This window comes from Mustela putorius, unplaced genomic scaffold (assembly GCF_011764305.1).
Source record: "Mustela putorius furo isolate JIRA1106 unplaced genomic scaffold, ASM1176430v1.1 tig00000695_pilon_pilon_pilon, whole genome shotgun sequence".
NCBI classification, from domain to species: domain Eukaryota; kingdom Metazoa; phylum Chordata; class Mammalia; order Carnivora; family Mustelidae; genus Mustela; species Mustela putorius.
The window spans coordinates 7710536-7728221 of NW_025421447.1; the positions used below are offsets into that span (position 1 = coordinate 7710536).

General features: G+C 57.8%; 2 protein-coding genes across 8 annotated transcripts in view; one reads left to right on the top strand and one right to left on the bottom strand.

The window, feature by feature from the left end:
• Positions 1–1818, top strand: part of NDEL1 (nudE neurodevelopment protein 1 like 1) — a 51016-nt gene extending 49198 nt beyond the window's left edge. The window contains exon 8 of one of the 2 annotated variants that reach the window (XM_013060250.2): positions 1284–1818. In XM_013060250.2, coding sequence (XP_012915704.1) covers positions 1284–1332 — 49 coding nt within the window. In that variant the 3' untranslated portion in view covers positions 1333–1818. Of the gene's footprint in view, positions 1–736; positions 1251–1283 lie in introns of those variants that run through there. The other variant, XM_045083363.1, reaches the window with a different exon arrangement.
• Positions 1819–17686, bottom strand: part of MYH10 (myosin heavy chain 10) — a 121588-nt gene continuing 105720 nt past the window's right edge. For all 6 annotated transcript variants that reach the window (XM_045083358.1, XM_045083360.1, XM_045083361.1 and 3 more), the window contains 11 exons: positions 17376–17624; positions 16853–17065; positions 15058–15270; positions 13904–14065; positions 10381–10509; positions 7697–7785; positions 6774–6897; positions 6487–6695; positions 4994–5102; positions 4067–4239; positions 1819–3310 (listed from right to left, as the gene is read on the bottom strand). In XM_045083358.1, coding sequence (XP_044939293.1) covers positions 3166–3310; positions 4067–4239; positions 4994–5102; positions 6487–6695; positions 6774–6897; positions 7697–7785; positions 10381–10509; positions 13904–14065; positions 15058–15270; positions 16853–17065; positions 17376–17624 — 1815 coding nt within the window. In that variant the 3' untranslated portion in view covers positions 1819–3165. The remainder of the gene's footprint in view (positions 3311–4066; positions 4240–4993; positions 5103–6486; positions 6696–6773; positions 6898–7696; positions 7786–10380; positions 10510–13903; positions 14066–15057; positions 15271–16852; positions 17066–17375; positions 17625–17686) is intronic.

The following is a 17686-nucleotide window of genomic DNA, read 5'->3' on the forward strand; positions in this document are numbered from 1 at the left end:
CGCTGGCATCGTCCTGTCAGTACACCCTTACTGAGAGTTTGATTTCCAATAAGCAGCACGGGGACACGTTGCACGATTGGCTAGTTTCCCAGATGGCAGCCGGCTGCCCCTGGAAGCGGAGCACCCGCCTGGTCCTCGGAGCCGGTGCAGGACACAGCATCCCAGAAACATGGGAAGGTGCTCGGTGTGGCGTTGTCCCTCCCAGAGTGACAAGAAAGCCTGTGTGTGTAGGGACTCTCCTCCAGTCTCAGCCCTGCCTGGAACTCTCAGAGATACGTCTGCTTCTGTGCGTTCCTAAAGGCCCCCATCCCATGGTCTATTCCAGCATGGCTTTTGGTTTAGGGAGGTGGTCAGGTTCCACTGGGACAGGGTGTGGTGTTTCCTGGAGTGGGACACCCATGAGTACTTTCCTTCTCCGGTCTTGACCCAGACACCTGTGTCCCGCCAACACCAGCTTCAGGACGAAGGCACGACAGGAGAGACCCAGAGCCAGGGGGCGTTTCCAGGGATGGGGACGACTGGTGACAGGGCTCTAGTGTTTCTGATGGCCGGGCTTCAGAAGTAAGACGCTTCTAGCCCTCCTAGGAATGTGTGTTACCCCACTAGAGCAAATGAGTATCATCCCCGGGATGTCTGCATCAGACAAACACCCCTGGGCAGGGGCGGGCGGTTTGGTGTGGGCCGCGGAGGGACAGCCCTAGCAGAGCCTCACCGCGTGTCCACTGGGTCTCTGCAGAGGACAGGGCTTGCCTGTGTCTGGCTGGAGCCCTTCCTGATGAGGAACCAGAGTGCTGCTGGGCAGAAGCCGGCCTGCTCCTCGGAGTCGCTGATGCACTGAGAACCCAGCATCCATGAACCCTCTTCCTAGGGCTGTCCGTGCCCGGCAGAGGTTTTAGGAACCGCCTTTTCCTTGGACGATGAAGCAGTGGTTTGTTGAGTGGAGGAAACTTACTTCTGAGGGTCTTTGTGGCATCATAACTGCAACCAGCCCACGTAGCTTAGGTTTCTTCCGATGAGGCTGGCCTGGGATCGCTGGGCTGTGGGGAGACTGCGTGGATGTTAACGCCAGTGAAACCAGCCAACGGGGAAGAATTCTTTTTTGAGAAGCTCCTCTGAGTTCTCTGCTGAATGCCAGGGTACGGACACATGAAACGTGACTGGCACTTCTGCCCATTTTGCTTGGCCAAGCAGAACCGCCCTGGCCCGAGAGTATCGTGGAGTATGTGTATATATGAATCCGCGCCGTCTGCGGGATCGCGCATTCTCCTGGCATTTCATTCCAGCCTGTCCAAACTGGCCGACACTAGAGAGGCTGCCGTTGGAGCTCCCTGAACCCTCCCGACAGCATCTTCGAAGTGCGTCCTGCCCGAGAGCGAAGGATAAACCAAAACCCTCTAGGACCGTTCCGAGCTGAGCTGGCTGGTGAGCAGAGCCCTCCCGGAGGGAGGCTCCATCCTGCCTCCCTGACCCGCTCCGTTGGCCACTAGCGTTTGGGTCTCCAGCCCCAGCGGCCCTTTCCCTCCCCGCACGTGCACGCAGAGGCCAGCGTGCAAGCAGGACGCAGAGCCAGGGCCGCCGAGGGCTACCCCGTCATCCGCCGGTTCCTGGGAGCACAGCGCCCCCCTGAAACCGCGGGCCTGGCTGGCCGCGTTTCCGGTCTGGGCCCCCCCCTCCCGCCAGCCTCAGACAGGCCACAGGCGGGACACGGAGAACAGAAGGTGAGAAGACAGATTCCATGTTGACGTGACTTCGTGTTTATTGAGGTGTGTTTACTGTCAACGGGTGCTTTCTCCTCCCAGTAAACAGAGCAGGCGTGAATATCTATAATGAATAAATTTATTGTCTTACAAAAATCATTGTCTAGAAATATGGGAATACAAGAAAAAAGATATTTGCAGTCAGGTGTCTGGTGGTAACAGCCAGTACAGTTCATCAAGGGGAAAAGCAAAGATTCCAAACCCACGTGACATTTCTTCCTAACAGATGTTAAAGCTTTTAACCCAAAAGGTTTGTGTTTTCAAGCACGTCGCAGAGGATCAAGGATTTAGAATTAACACTGATTCGCTGTCGCTGAATGTCTCTAATACCACTTTGACTGGAGAGGTACATGATACGAAGCACAGTCAGAACTTATATGTTAAATTGTTACAGAGGCAAATCATAGGTTTAACATTGTCTTAGTACTGTAGTGTCTAAGGCACTTTCTGTAATGTCAGTTTGCTTAACTATCAACCAAAACCAGAATGCTAGATGGTCACTGTAACACTGTCCGGGGGGGACGGGAGGAGAAAGGAACAAGGATTCACATCCACTGGCGTGTCAACATTCAGGCAGATGGCGTCGGTTGGGGAGGCTCTGTGAGCCTCCCGCACAAACTTGGAATAAATCTGGGACACAAAACCGAGATTTCCATTTTGGGCTCAAAGCAGTGGCTGGTTTGCAAGGTCAGCATGCGAGCCTGGCTGGCGAGGGAGGGCCCCCTGCGGACCGCCGCGAGCGTCTGCTGAGCCAGTGGGCCCACGGACCGGCCCCGGCCAAGGAGAGTTCACAGGGAGAGACGCGGGGATGCCACCAGCTCAAGGGAGAGGGGCGGGGGATCCCAAATGGATGTGGCCTCCCCCGTGTCCGCCCCCCTTCCTCATCTTGCCATAGCCCCTTTCACAGTTTGCGCACTAGGTCGTGCTGCTCGTTCTCGGAGGAAAGATGGGGTCACAAGTGCAGTTCAGGTTCCACAATGTTCTAGGAGACTCGATGTGGCTGAGTCGTCGGGGGCCACACGGACACGGAACGGAGTTACCTGTCTGTAGAGAGAGCATGCAGAGCGACGGGCGGCCGCCACACGGCGGCCCTGGGACCCCCGCCACCGGCGACTGGTCTGACAAATGGTTCTCTTCTCACCGTGAGTTCGAAATGGTCTCGCGAGGACTATATGGAAAACAGATGCAATGAGGAGACTCTGTTTAACGGGCGCGTGTCTCGGGTGTGTATATAGAAAAGGGGCGCGGTTGTACTCAGATGTGACGTGGGATACAGTAGGGTCGGCCGGAAGCCTTAAGACACGGTTGATCTTCCAGGAAGGAGTCCCAGGCGTGGGGGCGGCCCCTGGCAGGTGGGCTCAGGGGCTCATGCGTGTCCCACTGTATCGCCTCCTAGGCCTCCCGGGCTCTACTCGGACTGGGGCGGCTGTGTCTCGTTGACGTCGCTGGTCTTGCTCTCCGTGTCGTCGTCCGACAGCTCCAGGGAGGCCCCCTCGATGTGCAGCTGGCGCCGGCCTGATCGGCTGGATGAGAAGCTGATGGGGCCGCCTCGCCTGGGGAGAAAGGGGAGGACGCGCAGAGGTGAGGCCGGGAACACGCGCGGCTCTCCAGCTCTCCAGCCGCTGAGGACCGCACCCTTGCACCCTTTCTGCGGGTGGCTGGGGGCGGAGGCGGACGTGATTTGGAAGCCTCTGCACTTTGCCCGTTCTCCAGCCCCCCTAGGCAGGCCTGGTGCAGCCGCGGCCGTTGCCGTAGGAACAGGCAGGGCAGCGGGTGGAGGCCAGGTTCCCTGTGCCCAAGGGGCAGCAAGTCCTTATGGGCCGGTGGCTGGGCCGTGGAACGTGGAACGTGGACTTGTAACACACTTCGTAAACGTAACAAAGTGCATAGCGCACTGAACAAGGAGCGGGCATACGTGGCGTGGTCCCTGGGCCGCTGTCCCCCACGCCCCAGCTGACCTGCTCTGCGGGAGGGAGCGTAGCTATCGCCCCCACCCACTCGGCCTCTCCCTGGCACCAGCCACATCCCGTGGGCAGGCGGGGGCGGGCGGAGGGTGGAGGGCACTGTTCTGGGCGGCCGGTGCCTCCACACCAGGGAGGTCCAGCAGGGAGCGAGCGTCCCTCCTCCGTCCTGCTGGAGGACGACCACGGCCAAAACCCCGAACGCGCGAGTGCAGAGCAACTGCCGCTGCCCGAATGGGACGCTCCCTCTGGACCAAACGCTGAGCCCCCGCGCACAGCTGTGCTTGCAGCTCTGGGCACAACCTCTGAGGCCCTGCGGCCTTGTGCCGGCAGCCCTGGGTCGCTCACCTCAGCCGGTTCTTGAGTGTGCTGACCTCGCGGCTCAGGCCCTCGTTGGCCTCCGTGGCATCGTCCAGTTCCCGCTGGAGCTTGCGCCGAGATGCGTTGGCACGTGTGGCCTCCTCCTCAGCCTCCTCCAGCTGCCGCTTGAGCTGTTTCATCCTGGCGGTGGCCTTCTCCATCTGGGGGATGGCACCGAGCCCGTCAACACCAGCCCGGCCGACTCAGTTTCAGCACGGCTGCGTCCCCAGTGTAGCATGGCTCGGGGCCCCAATGGCCACATGAGCGAGCGCACGCATGTGCACATGTACCTGTGTGTGTGCACGCCCGCCCGCCCGCCTGCGCGGTGGCCCGTCAGTCACCCTACCCCTCTCACGAAGCCCGTGTCTACAAAGCCAACTCTGCTAAAGGACACCGAATGGTCAAATTCTGTTTTCACCCGAGTTTTCTGTAGGAGTAACGACACCTTCAGCACCTTCCCGAGTGACCCAGGGAGCACGAAAAGGAACGGCTGTTCCTGCAGAAACAGGAGAGCCGACAACGGGGACCGTCTCCAGCCCCAGGAGCTGGTACGGTTGGTTTTGTGCCCCCACTCAGCATGGCTGGTTTGGATGTGACGCTTTGATTCAAAGAGTGGACACTGGCCAGCCAGCGCCTTGTGGGTCCGGCTCACAGCCACCCAGAACCACCGTTGGGGGCGCTTGGTCCTGCGGGTGAGGGTTGGGAGAGTGGGCGCGCGTCTAAGTGACCTCTGTGTCCCCAGCACCCCAGTGTCTCATGTGCCCCAGGAATATGAGAGTGAACATCTCAGGTAGCATTTTCTTACTCTTGCTGCTCCAGTGGTTGCCCTGGGCTCCTCCTGCTCCAATGTCCTTGCTAAGCAAAGCATTTCTGGGGCAGGAGGCGTGGTCGCCCCGCTTGGGCTGCGCCCCTTACCTGTTCCTTATACTGGTCCGCGTGTCGACGTTCGTCTTCAACCTGCATGAAGATCTCTTTCAGCTTCTTTTCGGTACGACGGACTAGTTTGTTGGCAGCTGCTCGTTCCCTGTTGAAACAACCCGTGCATGAGTTTGTGCAACTCTAGGAATGATCGTGGAACGCGGCGGACAGGATTTTGTAAGACCTTTTTCTCCGGAAGAGGACAACGTGCTCGAGTGCCTCTCAGGACCTGACCAGAGTCATAGAATTAACACGGCCCAGAAGCTTCTCCCTTGTGACTAAAATATGGATTATCCGTCGTCTGATGCTGACAGACAGGAAAAGTACATTCATCATTTCCTCCTCACAGATGGTGAGCACGCTGGCGATCTTCTGATCAGAGCTACCTGCCCCAGGGATACTGGGTGGCTCAGTCGGTTAACTGGCTGCTCAGGTCATGATCTTGGGGTCCTGGGATCGAGCCCCACACTGGGCTCCCTACTCTGCGGGAGGCCTGCTTCTCCTCCTGCCCCTCCCTGCCCAGCTCGTGCTGGCTCTGTCAAATAAGTTAAAAAAAAAATTTTTTTTTAAACCACTTTCCATATATATTGAGTTCAGATTTTTTGAAGACAAAAACCTCAGCTGGTTACTTTGATTGCCTAACTTTTTAGCTGGGAAAACAAAACCAAGACCTAATTTATGAATGAGTGACTGTTTTTGATGTAAAATTTACTGACTGCCCACCAAGATGCTGGGGGCTATTACAGTTACTGGTGAAACAGACAAACAGAAATCCCACACTCCCCCTTCAGTTAGAGCCAAGCATGTCGCCCTGCTGGCGGACGGGGTGCTGAGCCTCGTTAAGAACATAAAATGTCTTTTGTTCCTTCATAAATGTTATGCAAAAACGGGCATCGAAGGAGTTCTTCCCTGAGAAGAGCAAGTCATGCTAACTACAACGAATGCGAACAAGCCCTTCGCTTTGAGTGCAGCGGAGGCTGATGAGCCGGAGGTTCGGGGAGGCCGTGTCTGGGAGGAGGCCGCGCTCGGAGTCCAGGCTCCGAGGGCAGAGGCGCGCGCTGGCCCGGGCGGTCTGGGATGCGGAGAGCTGCGTCTGCATCATGCGCAGTCCCCCAGTGCCTGGCCTGCTGCCTCCCGCACGAGAGAAGATGCTGGGCTGCCCTCTGCTATGGGAGAAGGAGAGCTTTTGTCAAACCACACTTGTTCTCTGACAACAAACTAGCATTTCATGGGATGCCGGCAACATCAACTATGGCACCTGGGAAATCGTGGGGACGAGAGGACACTTGAGTCTGGGAAGGGGCAACAGGCGAGCCCAGCCGTCCCCGGGGCTCATAGCATCTCCCTGTCCCGCTCAGGTCATGCGTGCGCGGTCCTTGCCTTCCGTGGCCTGGAGCTCTTGTGGGGCGGGCCTAGCCCGGCCCCAGCCTGGCCCCGGCCTGCAGCAGAGACGTGGTCCGCTGGGGTCAGTGGCAGCAAACCCCTCTTACTTGGCTTCCTGCTCGAGCTGCTCCTCCAGCTGCCCGATCTTGGCCTCCAGGGCGGAGATGGTGGCCTTGAACTTGGACTTGACGGCGCCCTCCAGCTCCTGCAGCTTGGCCTTCAGCTCCTTGTTCTGCCGCTCCAGCTGTTGGCGCGCGTTGTCACTCTTCTGCGCAGCGCTGCGCTCGGCCGCCAGCTCTGCGTTGAGTGTGTCAACCTGGAGTGGAGGGGAGAGCCGGGTTCAGTGGCTCAGCCCAAGGGGCAGCGCGGCCCCTCCCAGTGATAGCACGGCCACCTGCAGCGTGGTCTTGCGGAAGCGGTCGTTGAGCAGCTCCATGTTGCTCTGCTCCTCTTCCAGCTCCTCCTCCAGCTGCGCGATCCGTGCCTCCAGACGCCGCTTCTCATCCAGCAGCGCAGACCTGGCCGGGCCAGGGAGGGGAGGGGAGGTGCCGGCTCAGCTCGGGGCTGCACGGCCCCAGGACACGCGGGCCAGGGGGCAGCTCCCCACCCGGCCATGTCCTCCTCTGCCGGCTTTGTCTGGCTGCCGTCCCCCAGTCCGCCAGCAAGTCCACCCCGCCACACTTCACACTTGCTGCCCTTGTCCCCCCATCTCTCCCCAGGCCTTGCCGGATCGCTGTGCCCCTGCCCACTGGCAGCACAGACGGCAGCCGGGGTTCCCTTCTGGAAGGGCGAGACGACCGCGCGTGCCCTAGCTTGGACGGCGTGGGTTTGCCAGCGCACTGCGGTCAGATGCCCGGTGCGCACCAGGACCTGCCACAAGGCGCATAAAGCACTGTAACTGGGAAAAAGGGCTTCCTGAAAAACGTGCTCAGAGAAGAGCAGGTCTTAAGAGATATGCTTGATCCAGAAGTGAGGACTCGCATGGCAAGGTGGCCTGCAGCCTGCGGAAATCGGAGCTTTCAGACGCTCCTCCACACCGAGTGTGGGAGTGACCGACGCGGTGGGGTGGCACAGGCTGCATAGTGCAGCCGCAGGGGGGTGAGGCAGGTTGGAGGCCCGGCGGTTTGCGCTCACCTTCCCAGACTCAGAACAGGAGCAGATCAGCCCCTGATTGCCAGATGCCGGACGTTGCGGCCTTCCCTGGGGATGGGTGGGCCCCAAGGGGGAGTGGGCCACAGGTGCCTGAGAGGACCAGGGCAGTGGGGGCACTGCTGTTGGTCTCTAGCCCAGCTGGCCACCTGCCTCCGGGAGACTCACTTGCCAGAGGCGCTGTTGGCGATCTCGTCCGCCAGCTCATCTCGCTCCTGCTCTGCATGGCGGCGCGCTCGCTCGGACGAGGCCAGTTCCTGTGGGAGGTTGCATGCCATTAACCATTTCCCCCGCGGTGACACCGGACTGCCCTGCTGTCCCACAGACAAGCTGGAGACCCGGGAGCATCCAGGCCCCAGGGTGCTTGGCAGCTGGGGTGCGCTGTCCGGTGGGGCGTGGGGGAGAGGCAGGGAGGAAGAGTGCTTGGGCTTGGGCGGGAAGCAGGGCTCTTCCTCAAAGGGACAGGGAGCACAGCCATCCAGGCCCTGTGGCCGCGCGGGCGGCTCCTGGCAGACCAGACCAGGGCAGGGCAAGGGACAGCGCCGGGCCGGCCACTTCTCTGCAGAAGAACTGCCTCATTGCAGCTCTTCCGTACATTTCTTTGGAAGGAAGACTTGCTGCAGGAAGCAGCTCAGGTGCATTTCTTACCCCACATGGGTAAAGATGGAGAGGACAGTCGTGCTGCTGTCCTCAAGGTGTGGAGGAGGGGAGCTGCCAAATCCTAAGGCTGGTTGACAGAAACCCCAGGTTCTAACTCCTCCCGGCCCAGCCGGCTCCACGCTGCTGGTGGAATAGGGCTGCTACAAAGTTGTCTGCCCGTGCGCCTGGCACGTGTGTGCGCCTCTCAGGTTATTAGCACACAGGAGGCAGGTGATGCCTGGGTTCGAGCACACACAGCCCTCACACATGGGACACGGCGAGCCCCGATGCAAGGGCAGCTGGCAGAATGCTCTGGGCCAGACCCAAGGGCCTCCAGTTCACAAGCACCGGGTCAGCGTCAGCTCCAGCAGCACCAGCCTCTGCTGCCCCTGTGTCCTGGGCCCAGCCAGGGCCCTTCCTGTCCGCCGGCTGGGTGCGCTACACACAGGCTGGGGGACCCATGGGAGAAAGGGGAGGAACCTGGGGCCTAGAAGCCGAAGAACAAAAGTGGTGTGAGGGGAGGAAAAAGAGCGGAAGGGTAGGGCAGGGCAGGCCCTCTTCTCCCTAATGCCATGGGCCCTTGTCTGAGGGCCTGAAACACACACTTTCTGACAAGGCTGGGAGGGAGCTGGGCAGCAGGTGTGCACGTGGGTTGTGCCCTGGGGCCCGGATCCTGGAGCCCCAACACCTTTGGTCCGAGCCCCGTCAGCTGCATGATGCACCACGCAGGTCTTGAACAGCTGCGTCCCTCAGAACCACATGCACGTTCTTTTAAGCACACCTGGAACGTTCTGGAAGACTGCCCATGCCTGGCCCTGCAGCCCAGCAGCCCTAGCCAAGACGCAGCAAGACCAAAATCAAGGGCAAAAAAAAGGGACCCCCCCCCATGGAAAACCAAGAATCACACATTTGGAAACTTAAACCACACTTCTAATTATTCATGTAATAAAAAAGAAAATCATCACTGAGATGAGAAAAACTAAGAACCAGGGGGCCCGGGCGGGGGCTCAGTTGGTTGAGCAGCAACTCCCGGTTTCACCATAGCTTGTGATCTCGGGGTCCGGAGACGGAGCCCTGGGTCGGGCTCGGCGGGGAGTCGGCTAATCACGATTCTCCCCCTCTGCCCCTCCCCACTCTGGCATGCTCTTGAGAATAAATCCATCTTTTAAAGAAAAATTAGAATTTAAATGGCAACGTGAGCCCAGATTTTGCAGGACCCAGCGAACACAGAACTTTGAGGGGAATTTGGTTTTCTAGAAGCAGAATCAGACAAGAGAAATGTATGAAAAATCAGTGAGTGTGCAACTCAAAAAGTCAGGAAAAAAAATCCATAGGAAATAAAGACCAGAGCAAAAGAAATCAGTAAAACGGAGATCAGAGCAGCTCAGCAGCAGGAACGGCCCCTCAGAGGCAGCTCAGGGTCCACTCGGCATTACCCAGCCCCCAGTCCTCCGCCGCCCCGACGCCGAGGGCGTCCCCTTCCCCTCCGGCCAGCCTGACCCCACACCTACGGCGGCCTTCGCCACCACTGAAGCCCGCCTTTCTAGGGGGTGGTATGTGGGGGTTTCTTTTTTTCTTTTTAACTGGTAACAGCGTTACCAGTTGAGGTTGCTGCTATCTTTTGGGGTTGGAAGAAACTCTAATCATGTCCCCGAAAACGGGGACACACTGAGTGCATAGTCAGGTCTCCGTACAGGTAGTGACACGGTTACCGTGTGTGTGTGCGGGCATGCCCACCAGGGACGGAACCCCAGACCCTTCGTCAGTCCCTGCTCCTGAGAACTCACTAGAGGAACTGGAAGCATTGCCCACAAGCGGATTCCCCAAGGAGCTCAATGAGACCTACTCGTTCCCTGGGAGGTGTCCCCTGCTTGCTCCTGTGGAAGACTAGGCAGCCTTAGCACAGTTGGGTTAAATGACCCTCACACTTAGCAATACCGGAATCTATGACCTTTTCTGACGTAGGAAATGAAGCCTGGAAAGTCGCCTGGAGAATTACTAACCGCCCCTCGGCCTCCGGCCAGCTGGGGGACTGGACCCACGAGCCCCAGGGGAGTGTGACTGGCCTGCTTGCTGCGCTGAGGTCGGGGGTGGGCCAATGCCTTACTAGACATGGTCATGAACTTAGGCTGGCTACCCCGGCAGCAGCACACCACTTTGACCTTGGAGAGATTTCAGGGGTGAATACTGAACAAAAGGCTGAGTAAACAGACCTCCTGCAGCTGAAGGACTTCGGCTTCTAGACTCTTCAGTTTCTTTTCACTCTCCTTGGACTGAGCAAAAATTTCATCCCGGGACGCACGCGCTTCTTCTAATTCACGCTGGTAGTCCTTCATCTGAGCCTAAGATCAAGAATATGAAAAGGTTTTAGAGCGGTTTGCATTATTAGTTCTTCAAACATGTATTTTTTCCAGATCAGAAAAGTCCTATCCAGCCACCGAAAATGTAAAACTGTACAGAAGTGACACAAAGTGCCACACGAAAGCATTTAGGACAATGTCCCTTATGAACACAGATGGAGAAATCCCCAACAAACACAATGACAAATTAGGAACATAGCAGCAAACTGAATCCAGCGGCACGTCACAAGAATTAGACACCGGTAGATCCCAACACCCTGGTGGGATTTACCTGCGGAAGGCAAGGCTGACTGGAAACCCCAAATGAAGGGCTATGGCTGCGGGACATCGCGATAAAAGCAGACGCAGCAACGGACTGAATCTGACATGCTTTCATTATAAAAACATTCAGAAAATGAACAGAAAGAGACGCCTCCACTCTGGTAGGCGGCAGCCATGAAAACCACAGCGGATACCACGCTTCATGGTCCAGAGATGGGTTGCCTTCCCCTGAGGCCACCGGCGAAGCAGAAATGTCTGGCTTTGTCCCCTCTGTTTAACACTCTCCTGGTGGTTCTAGTCAAAGCAGTTACACCAGGACAAGAGCAACAACAAAACGACATCCGGATAGGAAAGGCTTTAAGCAAAGACAACCAGCGGCTCTGCTGACAGCGGGATCCGAGGTGCTGCGAGGGGAATCCACCCTAAGGATAAATGATTTCCGCGGGTTTTAAGACACGAGATCAACACACAAAGCGAAATGCACTTCCTTGCATTATGGACGTTCCAAAAATTAGGAAAGCAATTACCCTTGTGAGCATCAAAAGCAATAAAATATTTAGGTACAAGTTTAGCTTAAGTAGTATATAACTTGAACACTGAAGCTATAAAATAAAATATCACTGAAAAAAGAATTGCTAATTAAGCGGAAAGACTGTTGTGTTCGGGAACTGGGAGCTAACACTGTCAAGATGGCGGTCCCCTCCACACTGTCTCCCCAAGTCAAGGCTATCGAGACTCAACCCGGCTGCCCCTCCCCCCATGACAGAAACTGACCAGTTGATCCTAAAATTCATACGAAATTGCAGGGAACCCAGAATAGGTAAACAATCTCAAAGAAGAAGAAGAAAGCTAGAGATTCACACTTCCCAATTTCAAAACTTACAAAGCCACAGCAATCAAGACTGTGTGATACGGGCGTGAGGAAAGGCATTAGAGACCAACGGAACAGACGGAGTCCGGATACACACAAACCCACAGTCCATGGATTCTTGACAGGCGAGTCCAGAAAGTCAACCGGGGATAGAATGGTCTTTACAGCTGGTGCTGGGACAACTAGATGTCCTTGTCTGGAAGAACAAGGCTGGGTTTACACACCAAAAAAACCACACCACAAAAATGGACTCCATGGACTTAAATCTGAAAGTATAAAATTTAGACTACACAGGAATAAATCTCCATGACCTTGGATTGGGCCACAGTTCACACAGATCTGATCACCAAAGCACAAGAAACAAAGCAGGAAATAAGCTGGACTCCATCAAAATTAAAAAATCTGCACTGCACACAATACCATCGAGCATGTGGCCAGACTAGAGGATGGAAAAGATATCTGGAAACCTGTCTCACAAGAAGCACCCAGAACGCACAAAGAAATGTCACAACTCCGTTATGAAAGCTATGGCAGTTGAGGAGGTGAGCTGAGGGAAAAGGTTCCCCTGCTGAGATGACGGCCAACGAGTGCGTGAAAAGACGTTCGTCACTGGTCATCAGGGGCTCCGGCAGAACTACAGTGAACTGGGACGTCACAACGTGGGTGACTACAGAAGAGGGTAGCAGTGAATACTGGTGAAGATGCAGAGACAGCGAATCTGCACGCCCGGCTGGTGGGAACGCGAAATGGGACCGTCGCGGCGGGACGGTCTGGCAGGTCCTCCCCGTGAACCAGAGTGAGTGATGAACCCGGCATCCTGCCAGCGGGTCCGCGTGGACCTTGGAGCTGAAAGCATGGGTCCGCACAGGCGTCCGGGAGCTCTCGCAGCAGGACCCCCAGGGGCTGCCGAGCACCGGGTCATGCCGCGGTGTGGAGATGCCCTGCAAACACGGACGGGGAGGAAGCCTGCTGCAGAGCCGCCCTGGTTGCTCCCTGTACCCGACACGGCCGGCAGAGGCAGCGCTCCAGACACTGAAAGCAGATTCGTGGGTGATTTGCGCTGGACGGAGCGGGGAGTGGGGGGTGGTGGTGACAGCAAACGGGGCACGGATTCTTGTAGAGGGAACCAAAGTGTCCCAGCTTGGACAGTGGTGATATCTGTACACCCTATGGCTGCATGAAACACTGAAAATGCTTTAAAGCAGTAAGTTGTGTGGCTTGTGAACTGTGTCTCCGTAAAGCCGGGACATACCCAAAACCAGTGTCCTAGACATTCTCCACAACGTGCCGCGTGGCCTTTGTAATTAGCTCGTCAAAAGCAAAAGCTTCGTCCTTAGATTTTTAAAAAAGTGTAAGGAGGGGGGTGGCGCCTGGAGGGCTCAGTGGGTTAAGCCTTTGCCTTCGGCTCGGGTCATGATCTCGGGTCCTGGGATCGAGCCCCGTGTGGGGCTAGGCTCTCTCTCGGCGGGGAGCCTACTTCCCTCTCTCTGCCTAAAAAATAAATAAAATCTTTAAAAAAAAGTGTCAGAGAGCAAATATAAATTAGTCCTAACCCTATGCTGCGGAGCTGACTTTCCTTTTGCCCTTTCTCCTGAGTACGTCGGGCTACTGCAGCGGCCCGCACCGTCTTCCTCCCTCAGGCCCTGTTGTCTCCCCGCTCGGCGTCACCAGCCGGTGGGCAAGCCACCCTGCAGCTCTGAGCTTGCATCTCAGTATTTCTCCTCCTCCTCTGAATTTTGTTTGAACACATTCTTAAGATACAGAATCGCCACGGTCCAGGGAATGGACCTTTGCTGAAAGCTTTTGTCACAACCAACCGATTTCCCCCGGGGAGAAGTTGTGCCTACATGGAGAGGGCCCATGACGGCGTGCCACCAACCACGAGTTATTCTAGAAATCCTGTTGACACAGTGACAGTGACAACCGGCCCATCATCTGGGAACAAGTACTGATTAAATCAGACTCAAGAGAAAAAAAATCCGGCCCTGCACCGGGGTGCCCAACGCCCCCCTCCTCGTGGGTGGCTCCAGGGTAAGCCAAGCGTCCCCAGAGGCTGTCAGCCGGGAGAGCGTGATGGCCCTGGTGGATGCTCCCCTGCTGACCACGCCAGCACCGTCCGGGACGTGTGTGTGTCCTGCAGACACAGGAGATACGCATGGGCCATCCTCCTGCCTGACCAGAGCCCTGGCCCGGTGACAGCCCTGCAGCCCCAGGCCGCTGTCCACGGGGCCGGAGGTCACCCACCTGAAGCTTCCGGAGCTGCTTAATCACTTCATCCCTCGCTTTGTTCGCCGCCTCGATCTGGGCTTCGAGGTCCTTCAGGTCGATTTCCAGTTTCTTCTTGGAGGCCACTGCCAGCGCCCGTTGCTTCCGCTCGTCCTCCAGCTCCGCCTCCAGCTCCCGCACCTGGAGGACAGCACCGGGTTAGGCCCAGCCAGACCCACGTGTCCCCTTGCAGGGCCCGGTGGCCTGCCGTCGGAGCCGGGATGCTGGCAGCTCTCTGGAGCCCAAGTGTGTCCAGGGAGGTCTTTAACCGTAATGCCCTGCAGGCACCTTCACTCTCCCAGACTACCGTGAGGGCCCATGGGTAGGCGGAGTCCTTGACCTTATAGCCAAGATGACGGACAAGGGGACAACCAGGAGACATCTTGCAGGGACACTCAAGGGCTTATGGAAGGGCCCCATGGCAAGAAGCTGAGGTCTCCCGCCAGGACCCTGGGCTGCGGGGGCAGCCAGCCTAAGGCGGGCCTTGAGTAGGTGCAGACAGATCGGTTCAGAATTCAGACCCACAGAAACTGGGAGCTAAGTAAGTGCTGTTCTCAGTCACTGAGTCTGAGGTTATCAGTCATGTAGCAAGGAATGGCAAATACACGAAGTGTTACTGACCTGGGAGTAACCAAACAAGATGGGCCCAGATCCAAGACTGGACCCGGTGAACTCCAAGGGACTGTCAAAACAGTTAGTTTTGAAAGTGAACTTTTAAGTTAGAAATCTGACATATGTTCAGAAAAGTGTACGAATCCTAAGTCCCCAACAGCTTTTTAAAACCAAACAAAATCATCTGGCTTTCTCCCCTCTCAATCCTGGTGTTGCGAGGGTGCGGGGTCTGAACCGCCAAGGCCCCTCGTCCCCTGCGGACGGCTCCTCTCCTTCCCATACGGTTAAGCCCCACTGAACTCGAAGCCGCCGACCGTCGGCTACCTAGTCATGGAGCAGCGTCCCCGCTCGTGAGCAGCAGCGGTGGTGCGGGGGGCACAGGAGTCAGAAACAGGGACATGAACCTCAGACAACAAATGACCAGGGGAGCTGGCTCACCGCCGCTCACATGCTCTGACCCAGCGCCGTGCTCGGAGACCAAGCGGCTCCTGTCCCCCGAGACCACGCGGCCTCCGACCCACCTGCTTCACGAGGAGCCGCTTCTTCTCCTCGTTCTGCTCGTCCCTGGTCTGCAGGTCCCGCTCGAACTGGGCCTTCATGGCCTGCATGTTGACCTCCAGCCTCAGCTTGGCGTCCTCTGTGGCCTGCAGCTCGTCCTCCAGCTCGTCCAGCTGCGTCCGCATCTCCTCCACCTGCTGCTCCAGCGCCCGCTTTGATTTCTCAAGTTCGTGCACCTGCAGCACACAAAGTGGTGGGAAGAGGCCCCCGTTCAGCACGAAGGCCCCCCGGGGCCAGCTTCCCGTGACGCTGCCGCCCCCCTCACTCCAGAGCATGTCGTTTACACGGGACGGAGCTCCTCACTGATGAGGGCCCTGGAGTCACCAAGTTATTCTCCAGTGCCTGTGAAGCCGAGCGAGCTTTGTGAGCACAAGAGCAGGGGAGTGAGCTCAGCGTCAGAGAGCTGGTCTGGGGCCCGAACTGCACGTGGCACCTGGTGCGTCTGACGACGTGCTGGAGCTGGGAAGTGGGCTGCTGTGGGACACAGGCCTCACCTCTCTGGACAGCGGTCCCCGTCCCAAACATCCACCTCGTTCTCGGGCAAGTGCGTCCATCCCATGGCCCCTGTGCTCTCCCCCGAGACACCCCGCAGGTGCCATGCCTCCCCTCTGGGGCGCCCCGGGACAGCGGGAGGCCAGGTGCGAGGCGGCCCCAGGGTCTCCATAGCGTCTGGTGCTTCTCAGGCTCAGAAGCGGCGTATGTGGAATGGATGTGGGGCTGTTGACTATTCTAGCGAATGACTAATGTGAACAAGCGGATGGGGCGCCTGGCGTGACTCCTGATCTCTGGGCCGGGAGCTGCAGCCCTGTGCTGGGTGGAAAGCTTACTTGATTAAAAAAAAAGAAAATGAAAGCAACTGTGGGGTCCTCGCTCTATGCTCTACTGTGTGACCACGGCCGCTTCGGCTCTAGGAGGCCTCTTGCTGCTGGGGCCGATCCCCTCGGGTTCAGAGGGCTGTCAGACACCCAGCAGGAAGGCGGGAGGGCCTTCTCTCCGCCATGATGGGTGCCCACATCCCATGATAAACGGGACTTTAGCTTTCCAAAGCACGTGCCATAGCCTCATGAAATGGGAGATGTGTCCTGTCCATGACGGAACTTGGGCTCAAGAGGAAAAAGGTGGCTTCTGCCCAGAACGGAAGCTGGGGCAGAGCCGACCCCCACGCCTGGCCTGGCTGCCATCCTCTGTACCTCGTGCCCTGGGGGGCAGGTGCGGGGCACGTGCAAATCATTGCCATTCTCATGCTGTGTGCATGTGGTAAAAGGACAGTATCGCAGAAATTTCCAGACCGTGAACGAGTTCCCAGAGCTTTTGAAGCCTTCTGGGAAGACCAAGGGTCTCAACTGGGAAGGCCCTGGTCAGGGAGAGCGGCAGGTGCCTCTGGGCCCCCGCCAGGGTCCCACTGCCCCTGGTCTGAGGGGCCCTCATGGTTCTCGTGTTTGGTGACTACCTGTGACTCGGGGCTGAGGACATCGCCCGTTCAGCGCTCCCCACCACGACGCGGGGAAGGCCACGGGGGCCCGCGGGAGAGATGCCAAAAATCGAGGCCTCCCCATCTACGAGCGCTGCCATGAGGACCCCGCAGAGCCTCTGACGGCTTCTCTCCAGGCATGTCACCCTCTCCTTACGCACCGGCCGAGACACCCCCGGACCACTTCGTGGCTGGGCGAGGCTTCCCTGCATCCTTCAGGGCTTGTGGGGTGGCCCGCCCCGCGCTGCCCCGCCCTGCCCCGAGGATTGTTCCGGGGCGCTACTCACGCTCTTCCCCACGTCGTCCTTGGAGCTCATGACGTCTTCCATGTCCGCCCGCAGCTGCCTGTTCTGCCTCTCGAACTCCTCCTTGGCCTCCAGCGCCTCCTCGAGGGCCCGGGCCAGGGACAGGGCCTTGGTCTCCTTCTCTCTGGCCTCGGCTTCGGCGCGGTCCCGCTCCTCCGCGTAGCGAGCGGAGATGTTCTTCTCCTCCGCGAGCAGCTGTGCGGGGGGGGGGGGGGGCAGCGGCGGTTACTCGAGATGAGGTTTCAAGAGCCACGGAGCCACTGTTCCCTCTCCGTGGCTCGGACTTCCAGCTGAGCGCAGCCCCAGGAAGGACGGATGGTGTCCCTTCATTTCTGCCTTTCTCCCTTTCCAACCCTCTACAGGTAAGTGTGGTTTTCAACTAAAATTACGTTAATTACTCATTATTTTATTGTAAACCATAAACCGCTAACAGCAGGGCGCTGCCGGGAGGAGACCGTGTGGGTTGCCGGGGTTGCGCCTGGGACACGGGGCGCAGGGGACCCACCTGGTCGAACTTCTTCTGCTTCTTCTCCAGGCTGGAGGCGATCTGGCGCTGGTGGTCCAGGTCCACGGTCAGGTCGTCGAGCTCCTGCTGCAGGCGGTTCTTGGTCTTCTCCAGCTTGTCGTAGGCCAGAGCCTTCTCCTCCAGGCGCTGGCCCAGCGCCTCCACGTCTTTCAGAAGCTTCTTTCTGGCTTCTTCCAGACTCTCGATTGTCCCCAAGTCGTCATCTACTTTCTTCTTGGTGTCCGCGAGCTAGGTTTTACGGGAAGAGAGATCCACGTCAGACCACTGCGCTGGTTTTTACAGGGGAGGCA